General features: G+C 41.1%; 1 protein-coding gene across 20 annotated transcripts in view; it reads left to right on the top strand.

The window, feature by feature from the left end:
* DCT (dopachrome tautomerase) overlaps window positions 1–17870 on the top strand; it is a 156374-nt gene that overhangs the window by 64411 nt on the left and 74093 nt on the right. For 5 of the 20 annotated variants that reach the window (XM_063792618.1, XM_054665008.2, XM_063792617.1 and 2 more), the window contains one exon: window positions 8625–8678. The exons of 9 other annotated variants lie outside the window; for them this stretch is intronic. Coding sequence is in view for 6 of the 11 variants with exons in the window: in XM_063792606.1 (XP_063648676.1) it covers window positions 16400–16694 (295 nt within the window). In the remaining 5 variants the exon portion in view is untranslated. Of the gene's footprint in view, window positions 1–3214; window positions 8108–8624; window positions 8679–12433; window positions 16695–17870 lie in introns of those variants that run through there. 6 more of the 20 variants (XM_063792606.1, XM_063792620.1, XM_063792604.1 and 3 more) reach the window with 3 other exon arrangements.

Genomic DNA, 17870 nt, shown 5'->3' with positions numbered 1-17870 from the left:
AAAGTGCAGAGCAGACATATTAAGGTACTCCAGGGAAACTGAACCAGTAAGATGTATATGTGCAAGCACGTGTGTACACACACACACACATATAGGTGACCCCTGAACAACATGGGTTTGAACTGCACAGGTCCATTTGTACATGGAGTTTTTTTTGATAAAAGTTACATGGAGCATGCCTGCCTCTCCTGCCTCCCCTTCCATCCCCTCTACCTCTTCCTCCTCTGCCACACCTGAGACAGCAAGACCAACCCCTCTTCTTCCTCCTCCTCCTCAGCCTACTCAATGCGAAGATGAGGATGAAGACCTTTATGATGACCCACTTACACTTAATTAGTAGATATATTTCTCTTCCTCATGATTTTTAAGTAAAATTTTATTTTCTGTAGTTTGCTTTATTGTAAGAATACAGTGCCTAATACATATAAAATATGTGTTCATTGACTATTTATGTTATTGGTACATCTTCCAGTCAACAGTAGGTTATTAGTAGTTAAGTTTTGGGGGAGTTAAAAGCTATACTTGGATTTTAGACTACATGGGGAGTTGGTGCTCCTAACCCCATGTTGTTCAGGGGTCAACTGTTATTTACCTAGAGAGACAGATTTATTTTAAGGAATTGGATCACTTGATTATGGAGGCTGACAAGTCCAAGATCTGCAGAGTAGCCTGGCAGGCTGGAGACCCAGGGAAGGGTTACCGTTCAAGTCTGAAAGCAGTCTGCTGGCAGAACTCCCTCTTGCTCAGGGGAGGTCATTCTTTGATCTATTCAGGCCGTCATCTGGTTGGATGAGGCCCACCTACGTTATGAAGAGCAGTCTGGTTTACTTAAGGTCTACCCATTTAAATGTTAATTTCATCCAGAAAATACCCCGCAGAAATATCCAGAAAAATGTTTAACCAAATGTCTGGGTGCCCAGTCAAGTTGACACATAAAATTAACCAACACAGATTTCCCAGAGGCTCGACTGAAGAACATTTATGAGACACAATTTAGTTCAACTCTTAACGTGTTCCCTGTGAGTCTTGAAGGACGTCCAGCACTTGTGTGGGCACAGCAAGGAGCACTGAGGCCTGCAGCTTTCCTCTCTCTCCTCTGCTCCAGGTGTATTCACAGCCCACTAGACACTATTTCCAGAGCCTGCAGAAGCCGAGTATCCATTGTGCTCTGAAGTCCTGGTATCTAGGAGCATGTTGCAGCCTGCTGTTGTGCATTTCCCATGGTGAACATGCAGGTTAGGCATGTTGCAGTTCTAGTGCTTTAGCAGTTAAAAAGGGATGCTCAACCTATTAAATGCAAACTGTACCACATATAAATATCTTCCTTCACGTCTCATTTTTCTGTGCCTTAGCATATCCAAATTATGTCCCTTACCACCAGCCCATACTTGAAGATCAACAGGGTCTGTACATGCCACTGTGAGTTCTTTGAGATGAGTGAAAATGTTAATAATGCCAGAATCCGGCCGGGTGCAGTGGCTCATGCCTGTAATCCTAGCATTTTGGGAAGTCAAGGTGGGTAGATCACTTGAGGCCAGGAGTTGGAGACCAGCCTGGCCAACATGGTGAAATCCTGTCTTTACTAAAAATACAAAAATTAGCCGGGTGTGGTGGTGTGTGGCTGTAATCCCAGCTATTTAAGAGGCTGAGGCAGGAGAATCCCTTCAACCCAGGAGGCAGAGGTTGCAGTGAGTCAAGATCATGGCACTGTACTCCAGCCCAGTGACAGTGAGACTCCATCTTAAAATAAAAATAAAAATAAATAATGCCAGGATCCATTCCAAAAACAAGTATAGACTACAGCTCTTAATCTCTGAGTTGATTAAGCTGGATCACACTTTATAAGGTTCAGAATGAGGTCAGAAGAAAGGGCTGGGTAACATCAGCATGTTGTTGACAATAAGTGAATACTGATGGCACAATGAATAGGGCAGAGAAAGGCAGGGAAGAGTCAATTGGCAACGATCAGAGGCGCGTTGTTCCTTTCTGGGAAGAGCCTGCTCTATAGACTTCTATGCAACAGACTTACCATGCAGCTTCACTAGCCTTGCAGAGCCATCCCTTCATGAATTCTAAGGGGGTGCCATATCAAATTATTTATAACCAGATTTAAAAGAAAACCCTCATAGTTGAAATATGAAGTTATTGTGTTCAACTTCTTATTACTCCAAAAAGCTTATACAGTTGAACCATGTCTCTCTCTCCCTTTGAGATAGTACATTCTTCACAATTGTGGAATGATTAATACAGTTGGAGAGAGGGTAAAAATTAATATTTTAACAGAAATATTGTAATATTAGTGTGATGACATCTTCCCAAAAGGTAGCATGTTATATTCTTCTTTTCTCTTTGAATTTTTGCATCTTACATTTTGACAAGTGCTCCTACATTCACTAAAATTTAAACTTTGATGATACATGGAATACATTTTTTATTTGAAGTTTTGGCTTAAAGATGAAATTATGTCTTGGGCGCTCTGCTTTTGGGAGTAGAAGTGGGTACATTCTTTCTGGAGGGCAATTTGGGAACATATAACAAAAGCATTAAAAATAAGCATGTAAGGCCGGTTGTGGTGGCTCACACCTGTAATCCCAGCCCTTGGAGAGGCTGAGCTGAGTGGATTACTTGAGCTCAGGAGTTCGAAACCAGCCCAGGCATCATGGTGAAACCCTGTCTCCACAAAATATACAAAAATTAGCCAGGTGTGGTGGCACATGCCTGTATTCCCAACTACTCAGGAGGCTGAGCTGGGAGGATGGCTTGAGCCTGGCAGGCAGAGGTTGTAGTGAGCCAAGATTGCACCACTGCACTCAAGCTTGAGTGACAGAGCCAGACCCTGTTTAAAAAAAAAAGAAAATATAAATCAGCATGTAGTTGAACAGTCTGCTTCTTGGAATTTAACTCATGGAAAATATCATAGAGGAGGGCAAAGATTAATTGATGAGGATGTTTGTTGCAGAATTATTAATACAAGTGACAAGCTGTAAATAATGCTAAATATTCAAAAACAGGGAAATTAAATCAATTATGACATCATAATTATCTACTATACAATGAGTATTCTATAACCCTTCAAAATCATATAAAAAATATGCATAACATATTGTTAAATGGAAAAAATAATGCAGAATGTAATATAATTTTGTTTCAATTATGTATATGCACAGAATAAAGATTAAATGTATAAATATCAACATGTAAGCTGTGGTTATCTCTGAGTGAAGGAGTAGTGATTAATTACTTTCTGCTTCTGTTTTTTAACACTTTAAAAACTTTCTATAATGCAGTGAATCATTCCTTCATTATATTATAGAAAGTTTTCAGAGTAAATGATAACTTAGTGCTAGGGAAGACCTGCAGGAGGCTAGCGAGTAAAGGGTTAAACAAAATTCCACACATTTACTTCCTAATTTTGCTGTTGCAAGGAGAATGGGTATACAGCAGGAATGAGACAAAACTGAGTGAAGGAAGAGGAGATCAGCAAATAATATCAATTAGGCGTTCCCTGCCTGGGAAATCCCTGAAGGTAGAGGAGAAACTAGTCTCAGAGAATCCCTAGTGAAATCAGTGAGGCTGATTACACCTAAAATAGACTTAAGGAGCACAAACAAAATGATGAAAGGATGCAGATTGGGGAATAGTGACAAAGGAATCAAAATGCCCCTCTAAGGAAACTGTTTCCTGGGCTCTGGCTAGGAGCCAGGATCGGGGAGGCCAAGCACAGAAGGCAGATGTTAAAAGCTGTGAGGCCTGCAGGGCCAGGTGGCAATGTATGGCAACGAGGAGCACTAGCTGTGAGATCCTGGGGAGCCATGAGTGGGCTTAATGCAGGATTTCTGGAGCTTCTTGTCTTTTGGGATGAGCTTGAGATCCAGACTTTTAGGTGGAATCTCCTAATTTTATAGCTTTTGGCATCTCTAAACATTTAAAAAAATTAATAGCCTTTATTCTTTACAGCAGTTTTAGCTTTACAAAAATTGAGCCGAAAGTAGAAAGAGTTCCCATACAGCCTCTTACTGCCCCACTGTTTCCACTGTTGATACAATCATTAACTTGGGCCCATAGTTTACATGAGGGTTCACTCTTTGTGTTGTGCACCCTGTGGGATTTGACAAATGTATAATGACATGCATTCACTGTTACAGTATCACACAGAATAGTTTCACTGCCCTAAAAACCCGCTGCATTCCACTTATTCATCTTTTCCTCCCTCCCTACAAGCCTCTGGCAACCACTGATCTTTTCACAGTCTCCACAGTTTTGGTGTTCCCAGGATATTGTGTAGTTGGAATCATATCGTATGTAGCCCTTTCAGACTGGCTTCTTTTACTTAGCAATATACATTTTATTCTGTCCATGTCATTTTGTGCATGTCACCATAACTTGACTGAGGTATAACTGATGTATAATATACTGCACATATTTCAAGACTACCATTGGATGACTTTTCACCTAAGAATTCACCAGTGAAACCATCATCACACTCAAGGTAATGAATGTTTATCTGTCATAGTCCTCATATGCCTTGGGAATTCCTTTCTCACAGCCATACCTACCACTCTGTCCTCTGGCCGACACTCATCTGCTTTCTATCACTTAAGATTAGTTTGCATTTTCTAGAATTTTATATAAATGATTGTATGTACTATTTTTGTCAGGTTTTTTTTCACTCAGCATAAGTCGTGGGGGGCAGGCATTTCCCTTGGATCCTGTAGAAGTCTAAACTTCGAGAAGCTGGCAAGTCTTAGGATGATGGCTAATAATATGGAATTAGAGATGTGCCCTAATATCAAAAACCATCTTATAGAGTATATTAGATCTGAAAATAGCCCACAGTGTTCTTTTCTTCGGGGTCATGTTGCAAAAGAGTCTCTCTTGTCTTGAGCACAGATGTGAAGCATTTTTCACCATTGGATACAGTGAACCTTCCAAGCACAATGGATGCCTTGGGTGCTGCCATTCTCTATGACTGCCATGTTTTGATTGAGCAAAGATTTCAGACTTCCTTCCTCTGTACTTTGACAACTGCAAATTTGGAAAAAGCATTTTCAATATGTACTTCGATCAGGGGTCAATATAGACTATGAAAATATATATACTATAATTCCAATTAGGTTTTAAAAAGCTATTGAAGGAATGAATATTTTCATCTGGAATGATAAACACCAAAAGATTAATTAGAATAATTCCTTGATGGTGAGATTATGAGTGATTTACATTTTCTTTTCTGTACATCTTTGTGTTCTTCAGTTTTTCTAAAATGAATGTTTCTTATAAATAATGTGAAAAAAATTATATTAAACCTCAAATTTGGGGGTTTGATTTGGAAGACATTAGCAAGTAATTTGGAATAAGTTCCCATCCCCAACTAACTTGGATCCTGTAGTCCAAGTAATAGTCATGGTCTATCATTCAGTTACTTGTGCTAGGCACTGTGTTAGATATTAGATATAAATATTAACAGAAGGCAGGGAGTGAAGCCCCCAGGCATAGCCAGTCATGTTGCCCTGGAACACAAAGAGGTGTCCAATCTCCTGCAGGAAGAGGAGCTGCTGCCATTCTGGGAACCTCAAGCTTAGTTCAGAGGAAACATCTATGAGGAGAAGACCCAACCACCTTCAACTTAGAAGAAGCAAAAGAGTTCTGTGGACCCCTCTGTAGAGAGGGAGGGGCATGTGATTCAAGAGGCCACCTGGATATTTCAGTTGAAGTTTATCTTTAAGGCTCGCTGCTTCTCTGCTGTCATTTATAAGTTCATTCAATAAATACTGAGCACTTTCTGTGTATCTGCCTTTAACTGTTGAGTTGGGAGAACGATGAGCTAAGAGTGAGTTTTACAAATGCGATGCTTGAGACAAAGGTGAGGGGAGAAAAACGTGTCCATAACAAGTAAGAGAGATCTCATGTTTTACTCACCCCTGGTTGTCCAGTGAGAGAAAAGAGCACTGCACTATGAATCAGGATGCCGAGGCTCTGTGGTCGTGAATGAGTTATTCTAAACTCTGAGTGGGCTTTGATTTTCTCACTTGAGAGTATTGGTCTAAATGATCTTTAACTTCTCATCCAGATCTAAAATTTATGAGGTAATATGGTTCACAGAGACCATGCATAGGACTAACTGTAGAATTCTGAGAGGAGCTCCAGTACTGATTGACGAATGCTAACCTTTGCAGAAGTAGACTCCCCTACACCCAATTTGGCACTTCCGTGAGATTAAGCAGAATTCTTCATGTCACCAGAAAGCAGCTAAGTCTTATGATGGTGACCCACTTCTCTTCAGTTTCTCTTCCATACAGCATGACCCATACCAACTCTCCTTCTAATCCCAAAAGTTTGCGGATGTGTTCAGGATGACTTGGTTGTAAAAAGAGAATGCGTATTTGAGTTTTGATGCCCAGTTTCACCGTTTATTATCTGTTATTGGTTGAATTGTGTCCTTCTCAAATTTATATGCTGAAGCCCAAACCCTGAGTAACCCAGAATGTGACCTTATTTAGGAGTCAGGTCGTTGCAGGTAATAATTAGTTAAGATGAGGTCATACTGGAGTAGGATGGGCCCCTAATCTAATATATTGGTGTCTTCATAAAAGGGGAAATTCAGGCCCAGAGCCTTGAGCCCAAGAAGAACATCATATTAAGATTGGAGTTCTATATTACAAGCCAAGAAACTACCAGAAGCTGGAAGAGAGGCCTGGAAAAGATCTGCCCCTATCACTTCAAAGGGAGCATGGCTCTGCTGACACCTTGATCTTAGACTTTTAGCCCCAGGACCGTGAGATGATAAATTTTTATTGTTTGAGGCACTCAGTTTGTGGAAGCTTTACTCTGAACTCTTTACTCTCTATGGTTCCCAGTCCCTAAAAGCGCCCTGACTTTTCTTGTTCACTGACATCTTTGTATTCTTTCTGGTCTTTGGTAAGGACTAAATGTCTCCACAAGAAGGTTGCTCACCCCTCCATTATTACATACTCTTCTGCTGAGCTCCAACCTGGCCTTTGAATCATTGGTGCTCAAGGTGAAATCCATTTCATGGCATAAATAAATAGGTAACTTTCCTGAATTCAATAGATCTTGTGATTACAAAAATATTACATATTATAAACTCACAATTGAAGGTAAACTGAAACCTCTATGAAATTATCTTGTTTTCTACTACTTTTCAGTGTGTCTTCCTTCTTATACTAGAATACTTCTTAGAAATGAAAAATTCATTACAACAAAATTTACATTTACTAGGCAGCTGTCTGCTATGATTTGTAAGTACATATATCTTTTCTATTATGAAAGTTTGGAGGTTTTTTTAGCTTTGTGTATGTGTGTGTGTGCACGCACACGTGGTCCATGAAAAGTAACTGAATGAGTGCAGGTGAGATTCAATGAGAAGAGCCATTTTTAAAGCAAATGTCAGACAGACACAGACACCATGGTTAGTTGGTTTTTTTTTTTTTTTTTTGAGACCGAGTCTTGCTCTGTCGCCCAGACTAGAGTGCAGTGGCACAGTCTCGGCTCACTGCAACCTCCACCTGCCAGATTTAAGCAGTTCTCCTGCCTCAGCCTCATGAGTAGCTGGGACTATGGGCATGCGCCACCATGCCCAGCTAATTTTTGTATTTTTAGTAGAGACGGGATTATACAATATTGGTCAGGCTGGTCTAGAACTCCTGACCTCAGGTGATCCACTCACCTCAGCCTCCCAAAGTGCTGGGATTACAGGCATGAGCCACTGCGCCCAGCTTTGGTTAGTTGGTTTTTGACAGCAATGATAAAGTAATGAACTTGGTGTAAAACCACCAGATTCAGGTCAAGAAATTTTTGAAAAAGATTTTTCAAAAATTTTTCATTTTATTTTTAATGATAGCATTTATTTTTGTCAGCTCTTGAAATTAGTAAGAGGGCTCCTATCTGGTTTATTCATTCTCTGTGGCTTCTTTAAACCTTGCCTCCACCTATATTTGTCATAATTAGTGAGATTCCTAAGTTCCAAGGCTAACAGAATAGCATAGCTGTAAACATAGCGTATCATCATTTGACTAAGCAGAATCTAAGAAGAAAACAACTTCATTTCTGGGTAGTAATATTGCATTATGGACAAGAATATCTTCTATGTGTGAGTTATAAATACTTATTTAGTTTCCAGAAAAAAAATTATTAAAAGTACTTATAATTAGATGCTTAGACATGTGTATGTGTGTGTGAGTTATAAATACTTATTTAGTTTCCAGAAAAAAAATTATTAAAAGTACTTATAATTAGATGCTTAGACATGTGTATATGTGTGTGTGTGTGTGTGTGTATTAATCATTCCTAGAATCAAAATTTTCTCAGTGGAGAGGATTTTTCAGTACTCTGGCAAGATCTTTCACCCCTTCCTGGCTGTCCATTGAAATAGAGGTCATATGGGCTACTGATTATGAAGGTAGTAATTTTTCAAACAAGTAATAATATAATGGGTCAGACCAGTGGTTTGCCAGTGTAGAAATTTGAGGCATTGTTTAATGGAAGTAATAAAAATGTGCTAAGTACCTACTGTGTGCCAGATTCTGCTAGGCAATTTATATCCAATGCCATATCTAATCCTTAAAATTATGCTTTATTAAGTAGATATCTTCATCTTGGGTTTACAGATGAGGAATCTGAGGCTGAGAGAGAATAACCACTTGTCCAGGGTCATAGAACTGGTAAGTTTCTTGCCTCTCCATATAAACCTCTACTGTTTGTCCTTATTCACAAAGTAACTTGCTGGGATTTTGACTGGGTTATACTCTTTTTAATACTTCCAGGAAATTCCTCCTTTATGTAATGTCATCCTCACAAGTCCTCATCATTCCAAATTTTTTTAACTTTAATTTTTTTATTAACAAATTTTTTAAACTAAGTACTATACATGCATGGTTCAAAATTCAAAATGTACAAAAATATAGAATGAAAATAATTGTTCTTTCTGCTCCTGTCCCTCACCCCATTAGGCCCATTCCCACAGACAGCACTAAACCAGTTTCTTGTGTTTATTCTACACATTGACACACACAGATGGGCAGATAGACACAGACAAGTCACAGACACAGACATACTCCCTGCCCCCACTCCCTCACATGTACATGTTAGCATAAACATAGTGAGTTCATAGCTATATACCTCATGTTTTTCTCTTGACTATATATATATGTGTGTTTGTGTGTGTATGTATGTGTATATATGTGTGTGTCTATGTATGTATATGGTGTGTATATGTATGTATATATATGGCACACGCGTGTGTGTGTGTGTGTGTGTATATATATATATTTTAGACAAGAAGGTCTGGCCATATCACCCAGGCTGGAGTCCAGTGATGCGATCTCAGCTCATTGCAACCTCTGCCTCTTGGGCTCAAGCTATTCTCCCATCTCAGCTTCCCTGAGTGGCTGAGACTACAGGCATGCACCACCATGCCTGGCTAATTTTTGTATTTTTTGTAGAAATAGGTTACGCCATGTTGCCCAGGCTGGTCTCAAACTCCTGAGCTCAAGTGATCCTCCTGCTTCAGCCTCCCAAAGTGCCGAGATTACAGGTGTGAGCCACCGTGCCTGGCAGACAAGATATTTTGGAAATCCTTCTAGACCCTGAACAGTCTAAATTGTACATCTATAAACCCTGGTAGATCCGTTAGTACTAAAGGTGTCCAAAAATATATATATTTTTTCAGCCCGTACAACCTCTTAACAAATGTATAGGTGGTATTTTCTGGATTTGATCAGAATTGAGCAGGAAGAGAGTGATTCCCTCCCACAGAACTGTATTTTGAAGGAGTAGCTCTATTGCTTACCCAAATCAGTCATTAAATTATAAGGGTACACATAAAAATCCAAATTGAATACTCATGTACCAGAATGAAGCATAAAAAACAATGATAAAATAAGAATTAGAGGGCACAGTGTGCATAGCAAATAACTAAGATTAATATAAAGATAAATGATGCAAAATCTGAAATTAAAAAGTGTTTGGTGTATAAACACAGACTTAAGGATGAACTATAAAAAATGCATTCAAGATGAAAAAAATGCACTCAACTGAAATAACAGACCACACATCCTATTTCTAACCCTTAATTCCTCTGAAGAACAATTCATACCACCAAGAAGAAAAAAGGCTCTTAGATGTAGAAAGCAAAACTCTTATCAGGACAGATGTCCAGCATTTAGGAAACAACTTGGTCACAGGGAAAAAAATAATCTCTTTTCCCCATGATGAGGCAGCAAAGAATAGATCAAAAAACATCAGACAGGGAAGGTGAGCAGGGGGCTAAAAAACCGGGAGGATTTTCACATTCAGAGGCACAGGAGTAAAAAGCAGGCAACTCGTTGGCAAGCAGGAGAAAGATGCATATGTTTTCTCTGTATTAATCTTAGCCATGGCTCTAACACATCTACCGTTCTCTTCAATTGCTTCCCAGGCTTTGAGCCATTTCTTCCTCCTTTGAACACATAGACTGGCACAGGAAGGCATAGGCTGGCATCCTAGCTCCAAAGCTATGCATGTCTGCCCTGCATCATCCACTTACAAATTCTCTAAGGTATCTAATTCAGTATGTCATGAACATACATTGAGTCCTTCTTATGTGTAAGTTGGTGCTAGGTGCCGGCATGCAAAATGAAAGTATGCAGAACATCCCTTTTCACTTAGTCTTGCCTCAGCTGTAAAAAGAGAGAGTAAAATGAATTGCTTTCTAATAAGGCACTTTTCTACTCTCAGACTATTAAGCTGTATGATACACAGCTGCCTTTCTTTACTGGATTTCAGAACATTCCTTATAGTAGTCCTTGATTCGATGGCTTCCATTGGTAACCAATGGTCTCAATACACCCATGAGATATCCCCTCTTGGATTCTGCTGTTCAGTTTCTAACAAAGGCTTTCTCTTTTGCAAATAATGCAATGTTTAATTACAGTCATGCTTATGATTTGAGATCTTCTTAGCTTATGTCCTTAGGTCTGTATTCACTTATACCAAATTTTTAGGGATTCTTCTTGAACTCTTCTCTAAGCCCTGTTTTGTAAACAACAACTTGGCTGGGTGTTTGTTACCTTTTCACTTACACAGAAATGTGTGAGTGTGTGTGTGTGTGTTTGTCTTATTTCTCAAAGGATTTGAGACAAGCTAGGGAAATACATAAATTTGCAAAAGGATAAAATAAGAATCCCAGAACCCAGGAACATAAGGGAAGGAGAATATTAAAGTAGATACTGCGTGAATCAGTTGCTTGATGTGGGGGCTGCAAATTTGGCTCCAAGCTTCATAACTGGCCAAGATAAAGAAAGAAACACCATCCTAAGATTCACATGGTCCAACAGTCCTGGATAAGCTGGTTTCTATGGGGAAGTACAGCTTTCCTGGATACTGAAGCCTGCAAGAAATCTCTCCCTGGATCCCCATAAAATGACATTGGGAAATGTGTTTGATGATATTAAAAATACCTTACAAGTTTCACAGGATGTTTTTCCAAATCATGCCCTAATGCAGGCTGATGGCTTAATACTAAATGGTAATTTAGTTAATGCAAGGCTAGGAGGAGCCCAACCCTTATTCTCAACTTCAATCAATCTCCTCCATCAGAATGAGGATTTCTTAATTCTATTCTGACGTGCTTAGGGCTTCCATCTAGGGTAGCAATATTAAATCAATTCACTTAAATTAGAAATACTAAAATTTCAAGCAGCAGTTTCTTGGAATTTAAATGAGATAATAAAGGGTAAGGAAAGCAAGCTTAGCATAGTACCTGGCATGGAGTAGGAGATAAGAGATTGTAAGTTTCCATCAGTCCCTTCGTATGAGGCACTGTGCTGACTTCCCCAGAGAAAATGATGAGTTTGACAACTCGACATGGTGAAAAGACCACAACTTTGGAGTCAGGAAAACACAGCTCTGTCACAGAGCTTGTTACCCGAGGTCTGGCAGCCTCTGTTTCCTCTTCTGTAAAATGAGGATAATAACCAGTGAATAAATAACTAGAAACATTACATACTCACCCTTAGCTTAGTGCCTGGAGCATAGTAGGGACTTAATACATTAAGCTGCTTTCTTACTTTTAAAATCATGCAATCGAGCAATGCATAGGAACTAAAAAAGACCACAAACCCAATGACATTGAGCACTTCACAACGTATAGATCACCTGCAGCCCTATCCTTCCAAATCCAAAGTAAATCTCTTTATTTTTTTGAAAATAAGTCACTCCCTAGCAATTCTCTTGGCTAAATAATCAATACTTTTAGCCCTTTCTCACCTATCAAGCACTAGTATTATTACTTCCTGTCCCATTTTGTTTTCTCTGCTCTCCTTCAAGGTATGGGACTTCAAACTGGGTGTTTCCGTGAGAGAAAGAGTGACCTGCCTTTATTAGGAATGATTGTGAATTTGGGGAGGATACTATAGATGACGTTTCATTTACTCAACAGATATTTTGAAAGTGCTTCCTATGTGCCAGACACTGTATTTGTGCAAGGTTGATGGGATTGCAGCTTCGTTTAAGCCTTTTCCTTTAAGTATTTAAGGCTTTTCTTCTAAGACCAGGTGAGTACAGGAAAGCTCAGGGGCTCTGCCATTCTAGGAGAAAGGCAGTGAACTATACAGGTGCCTCCATTGTGGACAAGCAGACTGGTGGTTAATGGCCATGACATCCTTTGGAAACACTGATGATGCTCAGAGTCTCTAAGTTCTCTCACAGAGCCCTCCAAGGTTCTACCTGTGCTAAAGTCTCAAGGGCAGGGTCATGAATCCATTTGAGAAGCTAACAAAATCTATGAATCTTCTTAACAGAAAAAGACCCATGCTACATTTTCTTCACAATTTCAGGATGTTCAAAGATCCCCCTGAAGTTCCTCTTGTGGCCACCCCCCCACCGCCCCCCAGCAGAGTGCCAGAGTGAGATGCTTTTGTTTGAGTGACATGTCTCAAGTCCTGCCATGGACCTTGACATTCGGTCATTTTCATCAATGAATTGGGTTATGAAGACAATAAAGACGGGTCAACCAAATGTGTAGTTAGGACAAAGGCAGGAATGAGAGAAATCCCATTGCTTATCACACCCATTTAATATGACAACATTGGACAGAGGCAAAATAAACCCTTTCATTTACACCCTGTTAGGAGCTGAACTGCATCCTCCCCAAAATTCCTACATTCAAGTCCCAACTTGCAGCACCCAAGAATATAACTGTATTTGGCAATAGGGCCTTTACAGAGGAGATTAAGTTCAAAATGAAGTCGTCAGGATGGGCCTCAATCTGACCGGTGTTCGTATAAAAAAAGGAAATTTAGACACACGAGAAGGCACCAGAAGTGCATGTGCAGAGAGGAAAGACCATGGCATGGGGCAGCAATAGGGAAGCTCTCTGCAAGCCGAGGACAGAGGCCTTGACAGACGAATCCAACCCTGCCCATGCCTTGATCATGAACTTCCAGCCTCTGGAACTGTGGGAAAGTACATTTCTGTTGTTTAAGCCATCTCTACTCTATGGCATTTTGTTATGGAAGCCAAAACAAACTAATACAGACCTCAAAAGGCAATTCCATAGGAATAGAAGAGCAGATGGGGATATGAGAGGCATCTGACTTTAAGGCAGCCTTGTGAAAGCTATATGAAAATGACATAAGGCTTTAAGTTGATTTCAAATGCAGTAAAAATAAAATACTTCTTGACTCTCCCTAAAGGGGCCATCCTCACAGAACCCCTGTCTTTGAGAGCAGCTGTCTTGCCCGCGGACTTGCTTTTTGCCAATGGGGTGGGAGCAGACGTGAGTAAGGTGGACCTCTTCCAAGTAGTGGCCCATCACTGACCTCTACTTTGACGCAAAATTAGCAGAATGAAAGGAATGAAAAGATGCTGTTTCCCCCTGAGTCCTGGAGTGAACACAGTGTACAGCACAGTCACAGCTGACATGTGGTGGATGTGCAGCTGCATAAGAAATAAACATTTCTTTTATAAGCCAAATAACATTTTGAGGTCTTAACTGCAGCGTGAGTTAGCCTGAGTGGATGTAGACAAAATTGATGAGGTGATGTGACTGTCTAGCAAAGCTTACAAGGTAATTCTTTTTCGGTTATCTTTGCTTAGATCATAGCAGGAACATTGAATTAAGTTATGGGAAACCTGCATTCAGAGGTCAAATCGTGAACTGTGTTGTCCGTAAAAAAGACCATGCTGATGGGGAGATTTAAAACTAAGTCATATGGGCCGGGCACGGTGGCTCACACCTGTAAACTCCCAGCACTTTGGGAGGCCGAGGTGGGAGGATCACCTGAGGTCAGGAGTTTGAGACCGGCCTGGCCAACATGGTGAAACCTCGTCTCTACTGAAAATACAAAAATTAGCCAGATGTGGTGGTGGGTGCCTGTAGTCCCAGGTACTCGAGAGGCAGAGGTAGGAGAATTGCTTAAACTGGGAGGTGGAGATTGCAGTGAGCCAAGATTGCACCACTGCATTCCAGCCTGGGTTACACAGTGAGACTCTGTCTCAAAAACAAAAAACAAACTAAGTCATATGAAAGAAAATGGAAAGGAATGGAGAATATTTAGTCTGAAAAAAAAAAAGAAGGGAGAAACGCCTGTGGGAAATGGACTGTACCCGGTCTATGGAGCCCGACTGGGTTACCAAAGGCTTTTGATGAAATAATTGGGGAAGGAAATTTTTATTTAACATTTATGTTTAAATTTACATTTAAATTATACTTACTGTTAAAACCTTTTTTTTGTTTATTTATTTGAGACAGGGTCTCACTCCTTTCTGCAGGCTGGAGTGCAGTGGTGCAATCACGGCTCACTTGTAGCCTCAACCTCCTGGACTCAAGAAATCCTCCTGCCTCAGCCTCCCTACTAGATGGGACTACAGGTGCATGTCACCATGCCCAGCTAATTTTTGTATATTTAGTAGAGATGGGGTTTCACCATGTTGCCCAGGCTGATCTCAGACTCCTGGGCTCACGTGATCTGCCTGCCTTGGCCTCCCAAATGTTGGGATTAGAATTGCCATTTAATTAGTCACAACAACTTAACATCAAGGGGTGGCACAGAGGTACAGGGGGTGGGAATACCTATATAATTGTTTCACCTTAGGAATTTGCTTTGAAACATAACAATATGTGTCTTTACATTCAAGTATATTCTTAGAAACTAGCTGAAGCCGTTTCCCATCCTTATGGCACTAAGTCCTGTTTCCACTGTGAAACAGTTACCAAGACAGTCCTGTTTCCACTGTGAAAAAATAAATGGATGTTCTGACAGGTGGCCACCATTGCTGACCTGACCATTCTCCAGAAGCACCAGGAGGCATTGCTTTCTAGACTGAAGCTCAGTCATGCTTCACTTTAGTCTAATCAAAAAGATTTGCTTGCAAGCCTTCATTCCAAATGGTTCCAGTGCCTTCCATACAATCAGATAATGACAATTGTGAGTTTCTGGTGGCATGCTACTTCATGTAATTAAAAAAAAATTGCTGCGTAGATGTGCTGAATAGGAGAAGAGTAAGTTATTATTTGGAGGGAAGAGGATTCCCAATTGTGGAACAAAGCAATTCCTTGTACCCTGGTTCTAAATAAATGTTTCTTTATTTTTGAAGTTGCATGACCCCCTGTTGTGGTCTTTTTTGCACACATGTCAGAAAGCAGCCATGAGTGCATTGTAGTTGGCAATGTGAGCTTCTCTGTAAAGGGTCTTTGACGAAGAGCTCACTGCATCTACTGACTCCCCAGGATGTCTGAGGTCACAAGTTTGGCTGGAGCACATGAGCCCAGATAAAGAAGATGGTTTTGCCCTCCTGAAATAAAGCCAGAAGTGATCTCCTTTATTGTGCACTTTGGGTCATGTGCTAATGATGAGGGTTTCTGTAATACTAATCCCCCTAATGAAGGCTTCTCCCAGCCCTTACACAAGCCCACAAGGCCCCGTGGCTTGGCAAGCCAGAGAGAATAAAAGCAGCACGGTGTTTGGCTTTTGAACTGAGTTCAAGGCAATTAAAGTCAAGAGCTAAGGAGGGAGGGAGAGGGTTTAGAAATACCAGCATAATAAGTAGTATGACTGGGTGCTCTGTAAATTAACTCAATTAGACAAAGCCTGACTTAACGGGGGAAGATGGTGAGAAGCGCTACCCTCATTAAATTTGGTTGTTAGAGGCGCTTCTAAGGAAATTAAATCTGTTAGTTGTTTGAATCACATAAAATTGTGTGTGCACGTTCATGTACACATGTGCACACGTGTAACCTCTGTGATTCTCGTGGGTATTTTTTTAAGAAGAGAGGAATAGAAAGCAAAGAAAAATAAAAAGTACTGAAAAGAAAAAAGACTGAAAGAGTAGAAGATAAGGAGAAAAGTACGATAGAGACAAGGAAAGTAAGAGAGAGAGAGAGAGCTCTCCCAATTATAAAGCCATGAGCCCCCTTTGGTGGGGGTTTCTGCTCAGTTGCTTGGGCTGCAAAATCCTGCCAGGAGCCCAGGCTCAGTTCCCCCGAGTCTGCATGACGGTGGACAGCCTAGTGAACAAGGAGTGCTGCCCACGCCTGGGTGCAGAGTCGGCCAATGTCTGTGGCTCTCAGCAAGGCCGGGGTCAGTGCACAGAGGTGCGAGCCGACACAAGGCCCTGGAGTGGTCCCTACATCCTACGAAACCAGGATGACCGTGAGCTGTGGCCAAGAAAATTCTTCCACCGGACCTGCAAGTGCACAGGTGAGGCCCATGCTCCAAGCTTGGTGGGGAGGGCCAGAGCTGGGAAAAGAGCTCCTTCTAAGGAAGAGATGAGACTCTTGACAGAGACTCTTAGATTAGGCTTTGAAAGGCAAACCAATGATGGTTTTGGTCAGAAGCATATTCAATAAGGCTGATGTGCTGGTTTATTCTTCACACCCTCTAGTACATCTAGTTATGAAGACTAAATAAATATGGCGTGGGCCAAGCCTGCTTATATGAATGCATGCCAACATACTATTGGCTTGTTTGTTGGAAGGGGAATTTAAGAGCTTAAAAGAGTCAGCTTTGAAACTCGGAGCAAGTCCTTTCAAGATGGATTCGGTGCCCTCTCCTGAAATGGGTTTGCACTTGTTGAAAAGGGATGGGTGAGGCTTGGCATTCGGAAGACAGGAGTCAAAGGCAGGTGTTCTGGTCTCAGCATTTCTCATGATTTGAACAGATCTTTCTCTCTTTTTTTTGGAGATGGAGTCTCGCTTTGTCACCGTGGCTGGAGTGCAATGGTGCTATCTCAGCTCACTGCAACCTCCACCTCCCGGGTTCAAGTGATTCTCCTGCCTCAGCCTCCCAAGTAGCTGGGATTACAGGCACCCGCCATCATGCCTGGCTAATTTTTGTATTTCGAGTCGGGGTTTCACCATGTTGGCCAAGCTGGTCCCGAACTCCTGACCTCAGCAGGGTGCATGTTTCTCATTAAAGCTTATGACCGGGTTGTAACTTTGACAAAATTGTCGAGACGTGGCAAGACAGAGCTTTCTCGAGGAGCTGGGGGAGGCGGGGGGCGGGCGGGGGGTTGTTATTAGATAACAATGGCTTTTTGTCACTCTTCTCTGGACTTGAACCGGACATCACAAAATTTGCTCAGTGTCCTTCCTTTAGACTCTGGTCTCTCTCATTACCTGTTGCTTTGACATCTCTGTGCATTTCTCATTCCTCTAGCTCTTTGGGGCTTTTTCAAATCCTCTTCAGTCTTTCCCACCGTCAGTTTCCAGCAGCCATATGCCCTTCGGGAATAAACACTCAAAACCTGGCAGGGGGCCACTGAAATACAAAAAACACAAGTGGCAACCTCAGGAAAGCCCTTGGACACTGTTGTAGGCTGGGTGGTTGCAGAAGACTTTTTCCTTTTAAAAATACTTTTTACTTCTCTTCTCATAG

Source organism: Pan troglodytes, chromosome 14, assembly GCF_028858775.2.
Source record: "Pan troglodytes isolate AG18354 chromosome 14, NHGRI_mPanTro3-v2.0_pri, whole genome shotgun sequence".
Taxonomy (NCBI): Eukaryota; Metazoa; Chordata; class Mammalia; order Primates; family Hominidae; genus Pan; species Pan troglodytes.
The sequence above is the reverse complement of the archived record's forward strand: the minus strand, read 5'-3'. Positions and strand labels throughout refer to the sequence as shown.